Raw genomic sequence first — 23028 nt, 5'->3', positions numbered from 1 at the left:
ACTGTGGATTTGGAGTGATATCCTTGCTCTGTCTCCCCCGTCACTGTTTGAACTCTCCTCCACACACTGCCCTGCCCCTGAGAGTACTGGCATCTCTAGCTGTATTTAAAATAAAATAACAAAAAAAGAATAAAGAAAAGTGAAAAAGAAAGCAGATTATGCAATTTCTACACTTGGAGATTTGTACATATGTACAGTTAATGTGTTTTATTTTGATTTTATATTGTTAGAGACAGATGAGAGAAAACAATGAATTGTGAATTTTTTCTGGGAATTGTAATTAAGTATTTTTCTCATTCTACCCCTTGCTTTCAATACTTATGTTAAAAAAAGACGATTAAATTGTGGACTGTAGCTTTCTTTTTTTTATATGGGAGTCGTTTTTTATTTAATATTAAACTATTTACAAAAAATACATGTACCTTGTGCTGATTTGTGTTCTGAATATTTGAATATGATATGTGTTTAAATATTCCTTCAGGTCGCACACACAGTCCTGCCCTCGTTATAGTGAGAAATCAGAATTTTTTGCTGAATTTTTTGGAAAGACTTTCTTAATGTCCTTTAAAAAATTCTAGAGATAGATAGATGTAACATAAACATAGAAAAAAAAAATATATATATATATACATAAGCAACATACGTGACCACTCTAAAAGAAAACCCACAGTTCAATTTCAGTCTGTTTGCACAATACCAGAACCCTGCAAATAGCTCATATAGATGGTTCCTGTGTTTCTGCAGACAGCCCATATTTTATGATACTAAAACCCAACTCCATAGTAGTTGTATTTTCAGTGTTAATTACAGGTTTCTGACATTCAATGTGCTGTCTTGACATATTGCTGCATCACCCTGGCCTGTAATGCCACTTTAAGATGAAGCCTAATCATCCCTTAATCAATAATCTCTCTTCCCCAAATGGTTTCATATGGCTTTCCAAGCAGTACAGTCATTCCTTGGATGAGAGCCAACGACTATTTGTGATGTATATGATAACAAAGTTATTCCTCGATCCTCTGTTCAGATGTGACGCCTCACCTTGGGCCTTGGTGATGCTGAGGCTGTGGGTACCACTTTAAAGAGGCGGATGCAGACCACGCCCTTCCTCGGATTACAGATAGGAGGCGCTGTGGCGACCAAAGGAGGGCGATCAAGCAGCAGCTTTACCTCACTGCCCTTCCAGCAGCATCTCACCTTCAACCGGCCAGACGCACACCCACCGCCGCCCCTGCACGGGAAAGGACGAAACAACACAAAAGGAACCGACGAGCGAGAAACAAACAAGCAGGGGCAATCGATTCGCTTCAGAGCTCATTGTTTTAATGATGTAGGGGGTTGTTTTGCGCCTTGACATCCAATTTAGCTTGGCCGCCTCACTGCGACACGAAAACCCGTCCAGCTGCGCATAAATTTATTATCGTCTCTCTGAGGGTAAGAAACAGGCCGACCTATCCGCCATCCTCAGAGCCGCCTCGATATAAAAGGACCGGATCCTGCGCGCATCACTCAGAGCTTATTCAGACGCACAGATCAGGCCCAAGATCTAATCGCCTCCAGCGTCAGCAGCATCTTTCCTCTCAGCAGAAAGCAGCATCCTCCACCTTGAATCTGCGCAATGGCCGATGCCCCAGCGGAATGCAACATAAAAGTGCTGTGTCGCTTTCGTCCTCTAAATCAGTCGGAGATTTTACGTGGGGACCAGTTCCTACCCAAATTCCAAGGAGATGACACCGTCGTCGTCGGGGTGAGTAAAAAGAAGCCGCTTTGTTGTGCAGGAAGGCCCTCCATCAATAAATCATCAGCCCGGCCCATCTGTTTGGGTTGTAGATCAGCAGGAAAACACAATATTCAGGGGAGGAACGGGGACCCCCCTCCTTTTTTACCCTTAAATTGTCTTTTCACCTAGCATAACAAGTACACATGGCTTTTATGTAGCTAATATTGATTAAATGCGCACTCTGGCCTCCTACATCAGCTGACTGAGGACTGCACCGTGCAGCTTATGAATGACACACATCAGGCCCATCATCATGCTTACTTTAGTTTACCATCATTAAACATTTTATGGTACATTTATAAAGAGGCATAGATGGTTATATGACATGTTCCAAACTGTATATGACATACACATTTTAGTTATTTTCCTATATACCGGTAGTTATTTTCCTGCATGGGAGATATAAGAGCCCTTAATTGTTAAACTGTTACCTGTATATAAATGGGAAATAAATGTAAAGTATTGCCCAGAATCATCTTTGCTTTTCATTTTATTTATTGATTTAAAATGTTTCTATTCTTATTTTTTATCATTTTTTTCTTTTGCTGTGCTGAAGTAGAAAACGTGGCCTGTTTATATGCAAAACACAAGACTGAATTAATTTCTGTTGTGTTTATTACTCAGCAGATGCTCAAAGCAGTAGATGTTTCAGCTTAGAAGACAGATGAAGGGTTGTTGGGTGGAACCAAACCTGAACAAGCCGCATATCTCTCATTTGCTGTTTTCAATTTTTTTTTATTGAGGTTAAACAAACAAAAAATATGTCCTAAAATTATTTTTTATATCCAACAATGTCATCTTATGCCTTGTGCCTGCAACAACACTGCTTGAATGTCTAATGAAAATTACATAGTTTAAAGAAACCACTGGAAACTAGAAAGTTAACTGTCTGCCATATTCAGTATACGAGACGCTGACTTCAAAGAAATATTTGTGCTTTTTCAATGTATTTATGTAGTTTTAGTATTTTAATTAAAGTACAAATGACGTATCTAATATGCAGAGGGAGGAATCATGTTGAAATCATGTCTACCAGTAATGGAAATATCTCATCCTGACCTTCCTCTCTCCCCTCAGCATGATGCAGTAGAGCCAGAAACTGATCCCTCTAATTGCCCATAGAGATGATCAATAATCATTCAGTGAGCTCAGGCATCTCTGACTGACCTGCTTTATCTCCTTTCTGGCTGCACCTTTTTTTGTGCCTCCCATTCTGGCTTTATCAACTATCTCATCCCGCTTTGGTGTTTTTCTCTCAGTCTTTTGTCGTTACTGTCTCAATGCTCATCTCCATTTGTCCTCCCATCTCCATTTTTATGCCTCTTTGTGTGCCTCCTTCATCCCTCCCAACCTCCCTCATCCCGGGACTGAATTGTCTCTCTGTTCAATCATGCTGGCGTGGGGGTGGTCTGCAGATGAGTCAATTTGTTAATGACATTTTCTACGGCTCATGTTCTGGCAGCATCATTCTGCGTTGCTTTGTGGACTCTGCCTCAGATGGGATGGTGACATTCAGGGTTTTATTAGCCTGGTTTCTGCAGCCGTGCCTGTCTGGGCTGAGTCACTCGTCAGTGTCTCACACAGTGACTGTGGATTTTAGGAGGAACCGATCTATCATGAGGACAACATTTAAAAAATACAAAATACAGACTCAATTTTAGACTTGTATAAACAGGATATGAGCTTCATTTGGATGATTTTTGTCCCTTGTTTTTTTACATTGTGTCCAGCTACCTGTTCATCATTAGATTTTATGCTTGCATTTATTTAATACCTTTATAATAAGCCATAAGATATGCTCCTGTTTTCTGTTTCAGAGTGTGATGAATCTCTGTTACCGGGCAGCAAACTCTGAGCATTTATCACTTTCAGCAATTAAACTGGAATTATTAACTAGAGTTTTGTTCCATTTAGCAGGTCGATGCTGAGGCTGGAGGCGAAACAGCTAGCCTTGGTCTGTTCAAACATTAAACTGTCAACTGTAATCGTCAGCTGTTAAGAAATTTGCTGTATCCAACCAAGAATTAATTTAGTACTTAACCCACTTAGAAGTTTTCATATTTACATTTTAGTTTTCGTATGTAGTACAATATACAGCATGATGCTAGAAATGAAGCATTTCAGTACGCCCAGCCAGTAATATGAAGATGCTACATCAAGGATGAAATATGTCTCTGACTATTTTACATCCACCAAGAGGCATTTTTACACAATTGCATTTCAGACTCTGTTTCACCTTTGATTTACACACGTACACCTACAGGACCTGATCGGCCAATGGAAACCCACGAAGCTCCTGGCACACAGTTTTGTGCTGATATTAATGACTTAGTAACTGCTCCAAACCTCCAGAGTGTTAGAGACTTTTAAGCACTATGCACCTCAGCACTCGGTGACTCTGTTATCTAATTTGTACGTGAGTAATTTAGAACATTCCTTCACAGATGTGGCCCAGTTATAGTATGGATAATGTCATGGAAAAAGCAACTCTTATTAAAGTTTTGATGTTTTAATGCACCATCATTCTTCCTTAATGCTTGGTCGGGAACAAAGGATGCATTCATTTGAACCATTAGTTGTACTTCAGTAGGATTTTATGATCTGTTTGTTCTTGTTCCTTGTCTATGCAGGGAAAGTCCTATGCGTTTGATCGGGTGTTTCCAACCAACACCACCCAGGAGCAAGTCTACAACACCTGTGCCAAGCAGATCGTGAAAGGTATGGATGAGCTGCTAAATAAATTACAATTCTTCAAATTAGTGAACGCATGTTGCGTAACCTCATTTTCTTGTTTTTTCTTGCTTATAGATGTGCTGTGTGGATACAATGGCACTATCTTCGCATATGGACAAACCTCCTCCGGGAAGACTCACACTATGGAGGTAAATTTTCTTTTAATGTTCATTTTTTTTGAGCATTGGGCTATTATGCTGATTCTTTGTTACATACCCATTTTCCCTCTTATGGATGGTGATTTACCAGAGAATTTATGGAAATTTAAAGGCATTATTATAATGAAGGAAATATATCAAACTAGAATTTACTGTGTGGCTGTGTCTCACATGTAATTACATGCACAATTTCCTGTTGCAGGGCAAGCTGCACGACCCTCACCAGATGGGTATCATTCCTCGCATCGCCGAGGACATTTTCAATCACATCTTTGCCATGGATGAAAACCTTGAATTCCACATCAAGGTGTCACATTTGTTACATGCGTTGATGTCTTATCTTGTATTATGTTTATGTTTTTGTTTCACTGTGCTATGCTTTGTTTGGACATGCCTTCTTTTAATAAGTGATTTTCTGCAGGGTGAAAACCCGCTTCAAACAATAATTCACTTAAAGGTTTTTTTTTCCCATATGAGGAAACTTTTTTTTCTTCTCCAACAGGTTTCCTACTTTGAGATCTATATGGATAAAATCCGTGATCTCCTGGACGGTTAGTATTAGAATAAATAACTCACGTCAATTTATTTTGATTTACCACTGTGATTAACCAGTGCAGCATTTTTTGTTTGCTCTAAAAGATCCTCCAAAAAAGTCATTGATTTTCCTTTATTTACTTTTTAGTGACAAAGACCAACCTGTCTGTTCATGAGGATAAGAACAGGGTGCCATATGTGAAGGTAGGTGTCCTACCTGAATATCTGTTCATGGGCTGCATCAGGTAAATGATAATATGCTTGTCTCCTATTCCTCTCCTCTCCTGTCCTTAGGGATGCACTGAGCGCTTCGTTTCAAGCCCTGATGAAGTTATGGATGTGATTGATGAAGGCAAAAATAACCGCCACGTTGCTGTGACTAGTGAGTCTTTATCTTTGCGTTACAGATGAGTAGTACAGTCCTGACTGATGTTTTCCCCCCATAATTTTTATATATAATACTGTAACAAAAAGACAAATCTGAATGTTTACTCTGTAACGTTTCTGATTTCTTACTGCTCCGTACCAGAATACCAGTTCTAGTTTCTCACTGTTGCTAATATTAGCTCTCAGGACTTGTTAGTGATGCATGAGATGGCAGCTGAGTTCATGTGGCCTGTTAATGTGTTATGTAATCAGCATGTTATTGTGCATTATCACAAAAAGCCTCACTCATTTTCGCAGAAATGAGGTTCTGTTATATGCATTTCATAATGTGATGCAATTGTGAGAGATGAAGTGGTTTGTATGACAATAACAAATTGGGAAAGAAAAAATTTATTTTAATAAAGTCATAACAAGCATCAGGAGCTGCTGCACTTTGCTCCTCCTGTAAATTTAATTGGTTTTCTGCAGGATTGTAAGTATGTCTTAAATATTTAGCAGTATAGATTTTTACCGAGCAATATTACAATAATAAAGAAACCCTGCTGATAAATATCGCTCCAAAAAATCACAACTGTGTGTGTGTGTGTGTGTGTGTGTGTGTGTGTGTGTGTGTGTGTGTGTGTGTGTGTGTGTGGGTTGTGTGCTGACTCAGAGCTGAACTCCACTGCAGACTAAAAAAAAAGAATGAGGTCAGATCTGCTTTGGGATTCTGTGTCAAACAAAAAACATCAGCACTGCTTCACACTTATAAATCTCAGCCTGCACAGATCTCCGCCATTCAGAGTTAATGCATTTCGTGCCTCAGTGTGTGTGTGTGTGTGTGTGTGTGTGTGTGTGTGTGTGTGTGTTAGTACACACAAAGTCTTTCTGTGAAATCTTTTGAAAATGGGCTTTTCTGCAAAGTGATTGAAATGGATTTTTAAGCTACCACCTACTGCAGATCGTCTGTAGTTCAGAAATAAAGCAGTACCTTTGTATGTTGATCCATTAGTTTGCTGTAACTGTGAAAAAATCTGGGAGACAGCGTGGACTAAAAAAGCAGCCATCTTGTCTTGTTAAAATGGAATACTTGAAGTTTAGAAGTGATCATTTCCAACTTTTCAGGAGAACATTTGCCAACATTTTTCCAATCTTAGTGCTTTTTTTTTTTAAAACAGAGAATATCAGTTAAACCAATATTATAAAGTTAATTGAGCTGTACTCTGGTCAAAAACACTTTATCTAGTGATGTGGAAGAATACAAATTCGTTCACATTTTAATCTGCTGTTCTGTCTTTTTTTAACATTCCTCCTTCCTAGTGTGTGCCTTTAATTAACTGCAGTCAGCCTTCTTTTAAATAGTAATCTGATGATCTCAGCATGTAGGTAGTGTAGCAAGAATATGAAAATAGGTCAGAGTAAAAAGTCCCATTCATCATAAAATAAATTAAATATGCCATGTGATAAAACAAATGAAAAAAAAAGGGTAAAAAAAACAGACTTTCTATCATCTAACTGAAAAAATTCAGTTAAATGATAATTCCTGTAAAAACAGTAATATAAGAGGTCTGTGTATGCAGTTATCACAGATTGCAAACATGGTAAAATATTCCAGAAATCTAATTCACTCATTTTCAATGCTAATACAGAGGTAAGCATCTTGGGCCACTTTATAGAGCCCTGAGACGTCCAAAGCTTCTGGAAAGTCAATAAAGCTGAAGGCTGTTTGTTGGGGTGATAATGTAGCAAATGGACTTAAAAACCTCCATGAAAAAACAAATCAATAGTCTGATGCAGAACAAAAAGTTGTGCTGCCCTGCTCTATAAGCCTTTTCTCATCCTTTGTTTCAAAATGCAAAGTCTCTCCATTCAAACGGTTTAAATCATTTTAAGCTGCCAATATAAAAACAGGGAGTACATGTCAAAAAGCTAGTTTCTTGCTTTTTCCATAGTATCGACGGCTTCAGTCATCCATCCTTTGAGCTGATCTGTGAGCAGTCTCTTAGCAGACAGGCTAATAAAACACTGTCTGACCCGACACACACACTTTCCACTGACCTGCAGCTTGCGCTCTGTCAGAAGAGTTCCTCCACTCAAACAAAAAGTGACAAAAACTTGTTTTTTCCTCATTTTTTAAATCTTATCTATGTAGCATCCTCAAGCAGCTTAATAACAGCAGTACATAGTACAAGTTAAAATAGTGTGTGGACTTTCTATTGTTGTTTATTATTGGTTGTTTGAGGGAGAGATAATCAGCAAATTTCCTTATGAGGCACTTTAAATGAAAAGAATGTAGACATCAGTCATAGCAAAATATAGTGTGTCCACTAGTCTTAAAGGGTAAAAATGATCATTTATACCAATTTGTCCTGTAAAACAGCCTGGGTGGAAACAGCAGTGGACAGGACTTACTATAGCCTGTGATGCTGAGCACCACAGTGTTGTCTGCTTCCTGTCGATGGCTGCTGACTCACTGTGCTGCAGAACGGTGTGCTGATAACAGTTGGATGGGCCGACACTCAGCACTGCGCTGAGCTCATGCCCTCAGATATCATCTGCAGAGAAACCTGAACTCCGTCTGAGAGGCGAGAAGCTTTTAGATCAGTGCTGTTTGATGCCTGTTCTCTGTGAAATGCTGATACCACTGTCCTGCAGTGATGGCTGGTCTGGTTGACAAAATGTGAAAGATTTAAGATCCACCCCTGAATTACTCTTTATTGATTGGTTATTTAAAAAATAAAGAGATGAGCCCTAGAGAATGAAATGTATTGAAATGCCTGAAGCGAAGTCAGCCTGAGAAGACAATATACAAATTTAGTATACAGTATACAAAATTACCAGAACTTTTTTGCCCATTGTTTGTAAATTCGGGCTATATTAATTATCACCAACAAATTCTTGACTCAGCAGTCAGTGATGAGCTTGGGTTCTGGGTCATGCTTGGTTTTGACAAGGTAGTTTTTAAATAACTGTTCATTCTTAGTCCTGCAGTGTTACTGATGGGTTCCTTTGCGGTGACTTTAGTGGCACTCAGTTGTCTAAAATGGGGTTTATATCATAGTAGCCATCGTGTAAAACACAAAAGTATTATTCCTTGACTGAGTTGCTGTGTTATAATAACATATAGCACATAATACACATTTTTTCTTGGTACAAAGACAACTTTTGAACAAAATGTTGGATAAAAATCTAGAAGCCACATTTTTTAAATTCATGTTGTTGGTCATTAAAGCATGATTAGGACTGAAGTGTAATAGTCTTCCATCAGCAGAAAGGATGAGTCACAGTATTGTAGTTATTAAATAGATAAAAAAAAATCAATTCTAGGACCTTTGTTTATTCCATTTTCTGCATTTCTACTTAATAGACTCAGTTAGTTGTAGTTAGTGTAGTTTGGTTAACTGTTGATTCTCAGTTGGTCGTAGTTGTGAGTGTGACTGGTTGGCTGTCTCTCTGTGTTAGGCTCTAGCCCTCCTGTGACTCTGAATTGGATAAGCGGAAGAAAATGGATGTTTCTCTGAATGTTGTGTTGTCGTTGTTTGTGTAGACATGAATGAGCACAGCTCTCGTAGCCACAGCATCTTCCTGATCAACATCAAGCAGGAGCACGTGGAGACGGAGCAGAAGCTGTGTGGAAAACTGTACCTGGTGGATCTGGCTGGCAGTGAGAAGGTATGAAAGACTTGTAAATGCTTGTAATGACTATTGTGTGATTATTTTACATTATTCTTTGTTTACATTGCAGTTTTAGGTAATGAGTAAGCCTGTTTTTCCATCACATTCTCCGTTCTTTGATTTCATTCGCTCCCTGTTTTTCTTTAATCCAGGTCAGTAAGACCGGAGCTGCAGGTGCCGTCCTGGATGAGGCTAAAAACATCAACAAGTCTCTCTCGGCTCTCGGAAATGTCATCTCTGCCTTGGCTGAGGGCACGGTGAGCTACTTTCACTCTTTCCACTATCTCCATGGGACGGTGTGCCTCAAAAATAACAGTTTGTGATTTACAGTAAAGGATTTGTATTTTTAAGCTGGGCTCCTGCTCCTTTGACTTCGATGTTAAACTTTTTTAGGAACATAGAAGAACGATTTATATTTAAGGAGTAAATTAAACTGAAATTTAAATACAGAGAAGAATAATTAGGTTTTCCACCAGTGAACCTTATTTTTATTCTAGAATTTAGTGACTTTAAATAAACTGAAACATGTGTAATTCACTCTCTACATTATAAAGTGTTTTGTTTACCTCATTTCTAACACACATGGACACCAACTGTCTGCCTGTTGACCTGCTCAGTACCCACACTCATGATTTTTCTCTTTCATTCCTGCCAGCTCACCAGATTTGGCCATGAAATGCCAAAACTATGCCTGCTAATTTTCAGAGTAGTTGGATATGGCACAACCAATCTGGCACGTTAAAAAGCAGTTCCAGTCCTGGTTAAGAATCCAAAAGCTGAGGGGCAATGTTTGCTGAATTTATGCTGATGAATTTTTGCACGATTAAAATTAAATCAAGAAGCAAAAGTAAATGAAGCAGTGTTCTGGCAGTTCCTTTGCTTTATGTTGCTCGGTTTTCTCTTGATCTTTTTCTCTTTTCTTCTAATCACCCTTTCTCATCATCCCTACTCTGTCCTGTAGAAAACTCACGTGCCGTACCGTGACAGCAAAATGACCCGCATCCTGCAGGACTCCCTCGGCGGTAACTGTCGCACCACCATGTTCATCTGCTGCTCTCCCTCCAGCTACAACGATACTGAGACCAAGTCAACTCTGATGTTTGGACAACGGTAGATGCCTCTGTGGATTTAAATCACACGTCATGTTAGATGTTTATTTCTAAACCACTAAAATGTGTTTTGCTTCTTCACATGCAGACATATTTTTTAGCATGAAGTAGTGTAGTTATACAACATTAACCCTTCAAAAGCAGCGCTGGAAAACATGATTTCAGCAACATGTTTTTATCTTAACCTACTTGATATGATATTCATGCTTGACTTCAAATGTAGATTTACACATGATAGTTAAATAGTCCAATCTCAGGTTCAGCAAGGAGTAGAGGGACAGATAAAATAACAGGTAAATATGATAATTTAACTCCTAAAATAGCAGGTAAACTAGGAAATGTGTTTATACTGTGTTTATGTGTTGTCACATTTTTCAGCAGGGAAGATTATCCTTTAAAATCAGGGCAACAAACTATTTTGAGCATGACCTAAAAAAACAATACAGTCTCAGATACCTACTGATGTGGCTCTTGTACATTTGTTTTTATTCCACAAAGCCAAGGAAGGATCTGAAGACCAAATTATTACCTGATATTTTAAAAAAATGTGAAGCATTATTTGCTTTTTGTGACTGTTAAGTTTCATGTTACCTTGGGGTCATATTACAACGGTAAAGCTGAGTTTTTGGACAGTTTTTGGACTCAGTAGGACTGTTGAACATAACATAATCAGCCCTTTCTTTCTCACAGTGCCAAGACCATCAGGAACACCGCCTCAATCAACCTGGAGCTGACAGCAGAGCAGTGGAAGAGGAAATATGAGAAGGAGAAGGAGAAGAACAAGACCCTGAAGGAGACCATTCAGAAGCTCGAGTCGGAGCTCAACCGCTGGAGAAACGGTTAGAACAAATATAGGTGTTGGTGGGTCACGGGTGGGGTGTGGGGGTGTGTGTGTGGGGTGGGGACTTCAAGGCTGCGTACCTCCAACTCTTCTGTGCTGACATTACAAACTAAAGTGCAACATTGTAATGTGTCTTCTTTGTTCACTTTTTCCTACCATTTAGGAGAAGATGTGCCCGAGACTGAGAGGACTACATCGGAAATAGTGACCCGTATCGAGTCTGTGGAGGAGCGTCCCATTTTGGACAATGACACCTCCTCCATTGTGGTTCGCATTTCTGAGGAGGAGCGGCAGAAGTATGAGGAGGAGATACGCAAGCTGTATAAGCAGCTGGATGATAAGGTTCTTGCATACATTCCTCACACAGTGCCTTCATTCTGTTGCTTGTTGTTACTACCTGCATGGTAAAAACAATGGTGTACATTTTATAATTGAAACAAAATGTTTTCGGGGTCCTGTTCACTTCCATTTAATGTTTAATTATTGATTTATATATTGGAGACATCCAAGTGACAGAGTATGGACTTTTTGTGTTTATGATACCATCATGTGTGTGCAGGATGATGAGATCAACCTTCAGTGCCAGCTGGTGGAGAAACTGAAGCAGCAGATGCTGGACCAGGATGAGGTGAGATCACACAAACTCAGTCACACAAACATATCCACACTGTATGAGTGCGCATGCTGTGAGTGTGAGGATACTTGTTAATTCTAAAATTTAAGCTTTAAGCAGCTTGTTTTCTTTCTAAGATCTTACCTTAATGCCCACATTTGCCTCTATCTTCCTTGTTATCTCCCATTCTTTTTATTACCTCCCATTCTTCAGCTTCTGGCCTCATCCAGGGGTGATGGGGACAAAGTCCAGGCTGAACTCGGCAGGCTGCAGGTGGAGAGCGACTGCGCCAAGGCTGAAGTGAAGGAGGTGCTGCAAGCTCTGGAGGAACTAGCCATCAACTATGACCAGAAGAGCCAGGAAGTGGAGGAGAAGGGGCTGCAAAACCAGCTGCTGGCTGAGCAACTGTCCCAGAAAATGGTAAATGTTTGGAGTGCGACAGATTTACTGAGACAAACAGAACGGTGTCTGAATTCAGAGACAGGAGGTGGACCAGAAGGATCCGCTTGCTTCCTCATTGCACTGCAGAGACAAGCACCTGTTGTAGCAGCACTGTGAGGGGAAAACACTGCAGTTGTATAGGAGTCAAAAATGGTTTGATTTCTAAATCTAAAAGATTTTGAACAGTGAAATTATTTTTGTAATTATTCTCTGTACATCACCATAGTAGATGTAAAATTAAATAACCTAGTTGGCACTAAAGTGCAGACTTTCAACTTCAATGCCAAGAGTTTAAAAAAACTAACAGTACCCCCTTTTCAAAGCCTAGTCCCTCATTATTCACTTTTCTGATTAAATATATGGCGCTGATTCCAAGTGTTGAATTACATTTTATAGCTTTTCACTGGAACTCTCAATACGAGGTCCCGAGAGCTTTTAGTGCAAGTAAAGAAGGCCATAATTAGGCTGAAAACCCATGAAATTAACCATCAGTTAAAGTATGAAGGAGAGAAACAAACTTGTGATTCAGGCCACATCATATTCTCTCTGAGGCCAATGCTATGACTGCCAGTGGAACCAGGTCGCTAGTGTTTATTGATCATGTGACTGCTGATATCTGTAGCAGAATGAATCCAAAAGTCTACAGGCCTATACTCTCTGGTGATTGGACAGCCTTTCACAATACAAATGGATAATGACCCGAAGCAGCAGCTGAAGGTGAAGCTGCAGTAAAGACCTGACAGAGCATCTCAAGGAAGGAAACACAGCATTTGGTGATTGGCTGGAAATGATTTTCATCCAATTATTAAAAACAATGCTTTGGTTTAAAATGATTTTAGTTTGTCCAATTACTTCTGAGCCTCTGAAAGTGGGGGACTGGATAAAAATGGCTGTAATTCCTAAAAAGTAAACGCAATGCTTTTGTTGAACTAGGTAAATTTAAGCTGAAAGCCTGCACTTCAATCACATCCTGATCATAATAACATTGAGTCATTATCCAAGTATTTATGGACCTTAATGTATCTCACACTAAACGGTAGGCGGCACCACAGCAATACGATAAGTTTAGAGCTCTGTGGTCTTGAGTATGACTCATTAGTATTCCTCTCATACAGTAAATCTTAATCTTAATCTTGACTTTCTCCCAAAGTTTTTCAGCCAGTCTGCTGATTTTTCATTTGTGTATTTTTAATGAAGGTCCAGATGCAATTAAAAGGCTTTAGTTCTCCTTAGGTGCTCACCTTCTTTTATTTTACAGGCCAGTCTGATGGAGCTGGAGGCAGAGCTGTCTCGTATGCAGGAGGTGAGCGGTCAGCAGCGCAAACGCATAGCTGAGGTCCTCAACGGGCTGATGAGGGACCTCAGCGAGTTCAGCTCCATCGTGGGTAATGGGGAGATAAAGCTGGTGAGCACGATCACAGAGGTTTCATTTAGAGTATCAAGCACCGATGGAGAAATTCTTGTTAACAAAAAAAATATTGCTTTCATTTTCACTCTTAGCCAGTGGAGATCAGTGGTGCAATCGAGGAGGAGTTCACTGTGGCCCGCCTCTACATCAGCAAGATCAAGTCGGAGGTGAAGAGCATGGTGAAGCGTTGCCGTCAGCTGGAGAACATGCAGCTGGAGTGCCACCGCAAGATGGAAGAGACTGGAAGGGAGCTTTCCTCCTGCCAGCTCCTTATCTCTCAGGTAAGAGATAGGCTATGATGAGGCATCACAAAATAGAATGAAATTGATGATTTATGAGAACATATGTGGGCGTGAGATAAAAAGAAACAGACAGAATGTAGAAAATAATATATCTAAGATATCTGTTCTTGTTAGCAGAGATTGAGTTATTATGTCTCTGATGTCCTGGGGTGGGGCGACACTTGTCTTTTTACAGCATGAGGCAAAGATCCGCTCTCTGACAGAGTACATGCAGAGTGTGGAGCAGAAGAAGAGACAGCTGGAGGAGAGCCACGACTCCCTGAGCGAGGAGCTGGCCAAGCTGCAAGACCAGGGTAACACAGAAACACACACACAGAAAATCATGGTGTAAAAATATTAATATGTGACTAAAACCTTTGCTGAAATTGCTCATACTGGTTGAATTTGTTATTTTATGCTTCTATAAGATAACTCCCTGCTTGAGGAGAAGGATGGAGAGAAGGGTGAGACTGAGGATGGAAATGTGAAGGTAAGAAGCCTCCTTAGAAAAGAATTTAATGCAGAGCAGTGAGTACATTTCTGACATTGGGTCCAGTACACATTCAAAGTATTATTCCAGTCTGACCTGGTATTTTGGGACTTTTAGTGGGATCTATTATGGTGACCGCACTCACTGTGCTTAACAGAGACTTTTTGCTCATTTTCAGTTTTTAATGCAAAGGTGATTGAAGTAAATATTGCACTCTCAGAACAGATGTGTTACTTTTTGTCCTTAATCATCAGCATATCTAGTTAAGGGCAATGATGTCCCAATTGAAGACAGCAGCACAATAATGACAATATAACACATGTTGTTTGTCAGTGGTCTCATTTCCTTCTTTCTTTCTTTCTTTCTTTCTTTCTTTCTTTCTTTCTTTCTTTCTTTCTTTCTTTCTTTCTTACTTTCTTTCTTTCTTTCTTTCTTTCTGTCTTTTATTTAAACCATATTTAGGGCACAGTTTAACACAACATGTGTGAATGACACAAACAGTGTGTGCAGGATTTTAACACATTCTTTTTGAAAGTGTGAGATTTTATAGGTCAGCATCTTTAAAGAGGCGCTCTTCCTTTTTTGTTTTTCCTTTTCCAGAAAGCTCCTCGTCATCAGGGAGAGTCCCACCGTGGTCTCCACCACAAGCAGCTGGCCCGCCTGCGGGATGAGATCAATGAGAAGCAGAGGATTATTGATGATCTCAATGAGTCTGTAGTCCTCTTTATTTGTTTTACATACATGTTTTTTATTTCTTATTCCTTACATGCTAACACTGTTAAAGATGACAGTTAAAACAATTCAGTTTGGTGTGTATTGATGAAGTATTTTAATGCTGTTTCCTGTTTGTCTTGCTGTCTCTGAACATGTGTTTTTTTTTCTTGTTTGTGTTTTTATACCTCATGCATGCAGTCGTAACTCCAAACTGGAACTGGAGCTGGCTCAGATCCGCGCTGACTTCGAACGCCTGAAGAGCCAGGACAGTACCAAGAGCGAACGCCTGGAGGAGCTCTCGTAAGTGTTCAGGGGTCATTTTGTTCTCAGATTCCTATAAAGTGCACTCAAAACAATACATCAATATGATTTGTTATGATAAAGATAAGACTTATTCTTATCTTTAATGATGCTTCTGCTTTTTCTGTCAGATTCCTGCACGAGCGCCATGAGCAGACCAAACAGGACTTGAAGGGTCTGGAGGAGACTGTCGTGAGTAAAACAGACTATCACTACCTCTCTGCTTCATATTTCACATCATCCACAGATGTCTACCTATCTAACCTCCTCTCCATCTGTCTGTCATCCAGGCCCGCGAACTCCAGACCCTCCACAACCTGCGCAAGCTGTTCGTTCAAGACCTCACGTCGCGAGTTAAAAAAGTAAGGCATCGAGTAATAAATGAAAGGAATTCTTTTTTTAAAAACACGCTAAGAGGGTTTTAAGAGGTCTGTGACCTTAATATTGCCTGCTAAACCTGAGTAGGAAAAACAATAGCATCCTTAATCCCTCTAATCCCCTTCAATATTTGATATGTTGCATGAAGAAATGTCCTTTCTGGGTAAAACTAGACACAAGCATTTAGTCAAACAATCAATATTGGGTGTCGCCATACGGAATGAACTGTTCATGTTTTTGGTCAGATCATGTAAATTTTCCGACTAAAGTTTGTACTGATTAAAAAAAATTCTTAAGCTTTTAAAAAAGCAGAACAGCTGGGACAAAAGGCCTGCAGAGAGCTGAGATCAGACAGCTTCAAACCCAATTTTAAGCTCTTCTTTTAGCAGTAGATTAACTAAAATTTAAATGAAAAACTTCTGTCAGCCTGCCTTAACCCCTGCAGGTATTACAGCCATTTGGGACAAAATAAAATCTCACCCTTTGCCTCCATTTTTTGTTTTCCTCTGCAGAGTTCCGAAATGGAACCTGATGATAGCGGGGGGTCTTGCACCCAGAAGCAGAAGATTTCCTTTCTTGAGAATAACTTGGACCAGCTTACAAAGGTTCACAAACAGGTGAATGACCCAGAAATGAGAGCAGTTACAAGTTTTACTGATGCAAACCTGCGCTGCAGACGGGCTTGGATTAGATCTCAGTTGCGGTTGTGGTGGTTTGATTCTTAGCCACAAAGCAGTTTTGGAAGATAATTAAAATCCTGCACAAGCTGCACATTCTTGTACAGAAACTTAATGCATATAGCATAGAATGCGATTTTGAATACACAGAACTGTGTTATGTCCAAAAGGCACAGTTTGTGAATGAATTAATCAGACTGAAAATTCTCTCCAGCTGGTTCGTGACAATGCAGATCTGCGCTGTGAGCTTCCAAAGCTGGAGAAACGTCTTCGGTCTACTGCTGAGAGAGTTAAGGCCCTGGAGACTGCACTGAGGGATGCCAAAGAGGGCGCCATGATGGACCGCCGTCGCTACCAGCAGGAGGTTGACCGCATCAAAGATGCAATGAGGGCAAAGAATGCCATGAGGCGTCCCCATGCAGCACAGATCGGTACTGCACTTCTTGATGCTTAATTCTGCAGCCCAGTGACCCAGTTTCCTTGCAGCTGTACCCTGTCTTACATCGTTTTTTCATCCCGACAGCTAAGCCAGTGAGACCAAAACAGCTGACCGTTTGCTCTCCCACCAACCCGTTCTACGCCTACATCCGTGCTACTGAACACGCCAACACCTACAGCAATGCCCTCTTCCAGAGTAACGTGACACCACAGCAGTCCACCAGTGTCAGCTGCAATCCCAACTCTGTCCAGAACAACACGTGGGTTTAAATCAGTTTTCTTCATCTTTTCCAGGCAGATAGTAGATAGTAAACACACATTATTATGATTGATTTTTAAGGTCACTGAGAATCTGCATTGATCTTAAAAATGAAGCATCCTGTTTTGTTCAAGTTTGCTGCTGAATGTGTGGCCAAATGTATAATTGTGCATCTCTATGGTTTCTTCTGTGGGGTTTTCCACAGAGTTTCCACAGCACTGGGCTACAGAGCAGGAAGATATAATGGGGACATACTGGAATCCTACCCACTCAACATTGACAACGGTAAGTACAATCTAAATGTGTGTGTGTGTGTGTGTTTGCCTGCACCTACTATGGCACTTCTGGTAGTTGTGCTTTAACACAATACAAATATTGTCAGCAGCTCAGTTTTTCTTATTTTTTATGCTACTGCAAACAAACTGATAAAACTATGTCTTGTTTCCAACAGGTAACAGCATCAGTGAAGGCAGAGACATTAATGATAACAGGTGAGGACATCAGTCGCAGTTTCTCTTGTTAGTTTGGCTGCTTTACTTATTTTTATTTAATTGTGTGTGCAGTTTGAGTGCAATCCATTTTCTTAACCTCTTATCGAGTACAGGATGGCTACTGTGCATCCCAGCTTTACACTGGGCCAGAATCACAAATTAACTTAATGTGGATTTTTGTGGATTGTTAGAGGAACCAGTTGGAGTGATAAATGGTACATAAGGATGATATATATTTGGTTATGCAGTGTTGTTTTTGTGTATCTGCGTTAACAGGAGTGAAGTTCACTGTGGCAGCGAGGTGGATGATTCAAACAGGCACTACATGATTCAGCAGGAGACTGCTGCAAGTTAATACCTTGGTAACTAACAAAGTCTACTGAGTCATAAACACAATTTTCTGCAGACACTCGCTGACACTTCATTCTCAAATCCCCTACCTTAACAGTCATAACTCAAAGCCTCATCAGTATACTGTATTTTTGAGGGATTATGATAAAATAATCCTAGAAAAAGGAGGAAATGTCAGCATATGGCCTCCTTGCTACAACTGCACGTGCTTCCTAACTAGTCCACCACTGTAGATAGGGTAAAACCTGAGTATCATAGCTGAGAAAATCAGTCTACAAGTTTATTTTACTGTTTGTATAATAGGTTGCAGATGCACAATAGATGATAATCATATTGATCTAATGTGTTCAAACAAACACAACAAATGTGCTTTAATGGCAAAAATTCCTAAAAGTTAGTTCCTAATCATCAGTAGAGCTTTGAATTGACTTCTGTTTCTCTGAACTCTAACTTCCTGTTACTGTCTCTTTGCAGAAGATGACCAAACACTGTACCCGTCCACCGGACCCTCCCCCTCCCATTTGCATGCAGCCTGGCCCCCTCAACCCTGCACTGCATCACCGATAATGATGACAACCAAGATCTGTAGCCCTGTAGTCTTCTAATTAGTTGAAGCCCTTTCCTGCTCCAATGGTGAACACTTGCCCTCAGGTTTGGGGTCCGGTCCTTTTCAGTTCAATCAGGATTAAATCCGATATTTTTAATCAAGGAACGCCCCCAGGCAATCAATTTTTCAACACATGCCACTGATGCTGATCACCTCTCGGGGTGGTTGAACTGAAACGGGGCTGACCCCATATCTGATCAGTTAGTACACACATGTTGTAAATAATAGTGCCGTATACTCCAGTAGAGGTTTTTGACCAGCAACTGTTTGTGTGAATGCACAGCCTTCCCCACTCCCTGCACACATCTTCTTAAGGGCATCATATGGATGACATACTGTAGGCAGACATGACCTTTTTCTCTGTCATAAATAAGAGTATAGTATGCAACACCAGCTTGTAACAGAAGACTCACACACTGCGTGCATGTCACTTAGCGGGTTAGCTTTCCAATCTTTGCCTGTGTCATGAGTCCATTCGGGGAGCTGGTATGCTGCGAGTCAAGTCTGATCAACTTCGACAGATGTCAGAAAGAGAGAGCGGGTTTCCATTAATCCTGATTGTGGTTTCAGAGCTTTAGGTTATCTTTTGATAACAAAATCTGAGTCCAAGACGTTTTTTTGATGTTGTCATTGTGTTTTAAACACATTATATTGCAAAAATGATACCTGGATCCTTTCTTTTAAGGTAAGAGATGAGTAGAGAAAAAATACGTGAGGGGAAACCCAGCTCAATCAAACCGTCTGTAGTGAGAAATCCTTTTGTAAATGCTTGGATACAATGAGGTTGGAGTCTTTTGATGCACTTTTTCATTCTGGATAATGATGCCCACGTTCCATTTAATGTGGCCCCTTCCCCACGTCAAACTTTATGAGTCTTCTAACCAAGCCTTAATATGAATTGACTTCTCATGATCAAACTCACACACATTCTCTGCAAACATTTGTAACTACTACCTCTAGAGCTGCTTATTATATAAACTTATAACTTTATGATAAGATATCATCCTTGCAAATGCAGAATGAGGACAGATCTTAGAGTTTCTACAGAAAGTTGCAACTTTAGAAAACCCCACCTGTAAGTAGATTGAAATGTCTGATCAGAGCTGTCGTTATCTCTTCCATTCATGCCCATTTTCTGTCTCCATCTTGTCACAGGATCAGAGCTGGGCTAAAATAGGGGCTCGCAAAAATCATTTAGATTAAGATGCTGTTTACATCTTCTAATTTAAAGTTCTACAGGCCTTGTTTGAATTCGGATCTCTAAACGTGATGTGAAAACATATCAACATTTGGCAAATCCATGGATTCTATTTAGTGGTTCATTTTTGTTTCAAAAATCCAGCGGTTGGGGAGGTTTTGCAGGTGAGTCTCCAGCTGAGCAGCCACCAGTCTGGAGCACTTTGACAGGTTGTGCTGTTAGTCTTCTGTGAGAAATCCTGACCAGCCAATCAGGATGGAAGAAAGCAGCGTTGCTTTGGCGTGTAACGGACAAGTGGATGTTTTTGCATGAAGGTGAATCGCTGAATAAAACCAGTAAAAACTGAAAATGTTAGTTTGATTTTATGCTTTTAGCAGAATAAAAGGGATTAAAGTGAATCTGGTGTCACACTTTACAGGGTAATTAATCCTACATTTTATTTTAATTTATTTATGTTTTTTTTTTTGTTTTTTTTAATATAACCAGATTTATTCCCAATGTAAAATATCCAAGCAGGAGTGTTCTCATTTATGCGATCCCTAATCTTTCTCATGTTTGTGATCATTCGTGACAGCACCACTCAGCCTGATGCTTTTACCGGCATTAACAACATCTCAGGGCTTCACATTCCCAATCATAGCTACCGTGGTCCAGCCCCATTGTCTTCCTCCTAACCCTAGACTTAAAACTATATGACTGCTGATAAACAATCAGATCCGTTTGTCCTAGTGAAAGCTAAGCAAAGGAAGGGGATTAAAAGATAAATCTTACTCTAACATAACAGAATTGTACATACAACATCTCTTTTCTCACACATTACATTCAAAATGTAATAATCTCCTGGTCAGACCCTACTGTGGACCCTCTATTGGACATCATGTTTTAAGTGTAATAAATCAGAATTTAGAGGGGAGTGTGTACTATATTGTTACCTGTTATCTGATTTGAACATATCTAAATACATGTGCTATATATTGTTAATCCTGTAAGTACAATAGCGTGCAGATGACATAGTAAGATGCAAAAGAAATGCGCACGCTCTTTGTTCAGACAAATGTTTGTTTTATTTATTTCTGTATGCCTATAGTGTAGCGTCAACATGAATATGTGAAGAATCACCGGGCAAACATCTCTGTATATATCGACTCATCACTATGCTATATTGTATGTGTTGTAGTAAAAAGTTCAATAAACTTGTAGAAAGGAGTGTGTCGGAGCGAGTCATTTGGGTTTGGGAAGCGTGTGAGGCAGTCCCACACTGACAGACGAAAATGGCGCCACCTAGTGGGTGGAAACGGATCTTTAAAGGGGAATGAAAAGCAACTTGTTTTTTCACTGTTCTGTGTGAAAACTGAGATGGGTTGATGTGACTTTGAGTTGTTTCTGACCTGAAGAGGAAATGAAGTCACTGTGGAAGGATCCTCTGCCAAAAACAATGATATGAAAATGACGTTTGGAAGTTGGAAAAAAGTGGAGAAGCACTGATATCCTCTAACACCAAAACCATGCTCAGTGGAGTCATGGTAAAGTCAGTATAGATCAATTCGCTAACGACTGTATTGTCGTTTAGATGATATTCTCCGTATGAACCCGGCTTCACACACATTTGTCAAATTCTGTTCAAGTGATGGAAGCTCACTGTGCAGAGAAACTTCCTTTGTGGACTCCTATAATAAGCTGCTGTTCATCTTTCCCACGAGAAAGGAAGCAGTGATGTAAACAGCAGTGGCATGTGAAGCATCTTCAGACTGTACTGCGGGGTGCGTGAGAGAGAGAGAGAGAGAGAGAGAGAGAGAGAGAGAGAGAGAGAGAGAGAGAGAGAGAGATGTCCTTATAATAATACACCTTCAGTTGATGGTGAAGTGACTTTTATCTGCACCAGATCACATAAGATTAAAGTGCACTTTAATCTGGGAAATCCAATGGTAAACAATTACTCAGTGCGCTTTTTACTTGTTTCAGTTTGTGGAATAAAGGTTTTTTTTTATTGTTATTATCATTTGTGATATTTTCACCGTTTAGTGGGAAAACTAATGGGTGAATGACTGAATGTAGTGTAAAGCGCTTTGGGGTCCTTAGGGACTGAGTAAAGCGCTATACAAATGCAGGCCATTTACCAAAACTGTGGGGGGAGTGCTGCTGTTGGTGTGTGCATGCGTGCTGGGTCCTCTACAACCTCTGACCTAAAGAGGAAATGAATTTTCAAATGACATCACGAAAGGGACTTACCACAGCACATAGTGGGATAAGGGAGAGAGAGAGAGAAAAGATCGGGATTAGTATTATACACGATCTATAAATCGCCTTGTGAAATAAAAAGATAAATTCTCATGTTAATTGAAGGTATTTCATTAAATGCTTGTTTTGCATTTCATTTCTCTTTTTTGACGACTGCTTGTGTGCATGAAAAATAAAATCAATTCTAAATTTCATCGATTGATTATCCTTATAAGGACTAAAACCATCCACAGCCATTGTGGACAAGTGCTGCGCAGAGAATCTTTTTTTTCCTTCCCACTTCTCATTCCCAGCTACCCTGTGCGCGTGCCCGCTGCGTGTTCTCGCTCCCCTGTGGATCAGTTGAGATTGAAGCACCAGGAGGACCGTGCGCTACTGACCCGGTCAACAGGAACCGGCAGGAACCCTCCACACCTCCAGGAGGATACGCAGAGACACCGACAGAGAGACAACTCACAGGTTCAACACCGCAGGCTGGACAAGCTGAGCGACCCCGACCCACAAGGTACAAAGCACCACATTCGTTAAGTTATTTTTTTTCTCTGGTTAATAGCCTGGTTAATATATCCTGTTAGTAATTTAGTTAATCTCAAAATGAAGAAGCAGACAGAATGCCACAATGAAATGAATTGGTTGAACTCTGAAGTTAGCACAGTAGTGACTAATGGACTTTTCGCCTGATGGTGTCAAGCTGAGTAAATACTATTTTACCCTTTGGCGAGCAGCATTCACACGCGCAATAAAACTTCAGTTTCAGATACAGTCAGAGCTCAAATTCATAATGTTAGCTATGTTCTACGTTATAGGTCTGGGTGACTTTACCTAAATCTGCACGTATCACAATTTTGATTCCAAAATCGTCTAAATAGTTTGAAGATTTATTTGACCTAAGCAGATGTTTGCATGGAGTGCAGTGTGTTGCTCTTCGAGGGTCACCAAGAAGACGTT

The 23028-nt window shown here is 40.1% G+C and overlaps 1 protein-coding gene across 2 annotated transcripts; it reads left to right on the top strand.

The window, feature by feature from the left end:
• Positions 1–1132: 1132 nt before the first annotated feature.
• kif5aa (kinesin family member 5A, a) lies at positions 1133–21048 on the top strand. 2 transcript variants are annotated; one of them, XM_086278685.1, is made up of 29 exons: positions 1134–1747; positions 4411–4498; positions 4589–4662; positions 4874–4978; positions 5174–5222; positions 5354–5409; positions 5500–5587; positions 9119–9243; positions 9399–9503; positions 10208–10356; positions 11046–11194; positions 11360–11538; positions 11756–11824; positions 12023–12229; positions 13509–13655; positions 13751–13939; positions 14136–14253; positions 14368–14429; positions 15030–15139; positions 15342–15443; positions 15575–15635; positions 15734–15805; positions 16334–16438; positions 16713–16929; positions 17022–17196; positions 17401–17480; positions 17647–17686; positions 17963–18048; positions 18512–21048. In XM_086278685.1, the coding sequence occupies exons 1-28, from the start codon at positions 1619–1621 to the stop codon at positions 18039–18041; spliced, it is 3129 nt and encodes a 1042-aa protein (XP_086134811.1). In that variant the 5' UTR covers positions 1134–1618; the 3' UTR covers positions 18042–18048; positions 18512–21048. The 2 variants fall into 2 exon arrangements, with proteins under 2 accessions (XP_086134810.1, XP_086134811.1); XM_086278684.1 differs by having other exon boundaries at positions 1133–1747; positions 4411–4662.
• Positions 21049–23028: the final 1980 nt, after the last annotated feature.

The sequence above is a fragment of the Aulonocara sp. 'chitande type north' Nkhata Bay genome, linkage group LG20 (assembly GCF_057382095.1).
Source record: "Aulonocara sp. 'chitande type north' Nkhata Bay isolate Kocher_YH1m ecotype deep benthic linkage group LG20, A_spYH_male_GT1.1, whole genome shotgun sequence".
NCBI classification, from domain to species: Eukaryota; Metazoa; Chordata; class Actinopteri; order Cichliformes; family Cichlidae; genus Aulonocara; species Aulonocara sp. 'chitande type north' Nkhata Bay.
Note: the sequence above shows the minus strand (reverse complement) of the source record. Positions and strands in the feature narration are given on the sequence as shown.

Excerpts from the sequence above, each read along its gene's own strand:
- kif5aa (XM_086278684.1), top strand. The coding sequence starts at position 1,619 with ATGGCCGATGCCCCAGCGGAATGCAACATAAAAGTGCTGTGTCGCTTT. Across the intron at positions 10,357-11,045 it reads ACTCTGATGTTTGGACAACG|TGCCAAGACCATCAGGAACA; the intron begins GTAGATGCCTCT and ends TCTTTCTCACAG. Across the intron at positions 17,197-17,400 it reads AACTCTGTCCAGAACAACAC|AGTTTCCACAGCACTGGGCT; the intron begins GTGGGTTTAAAT and ends GGTTTTCCACAG.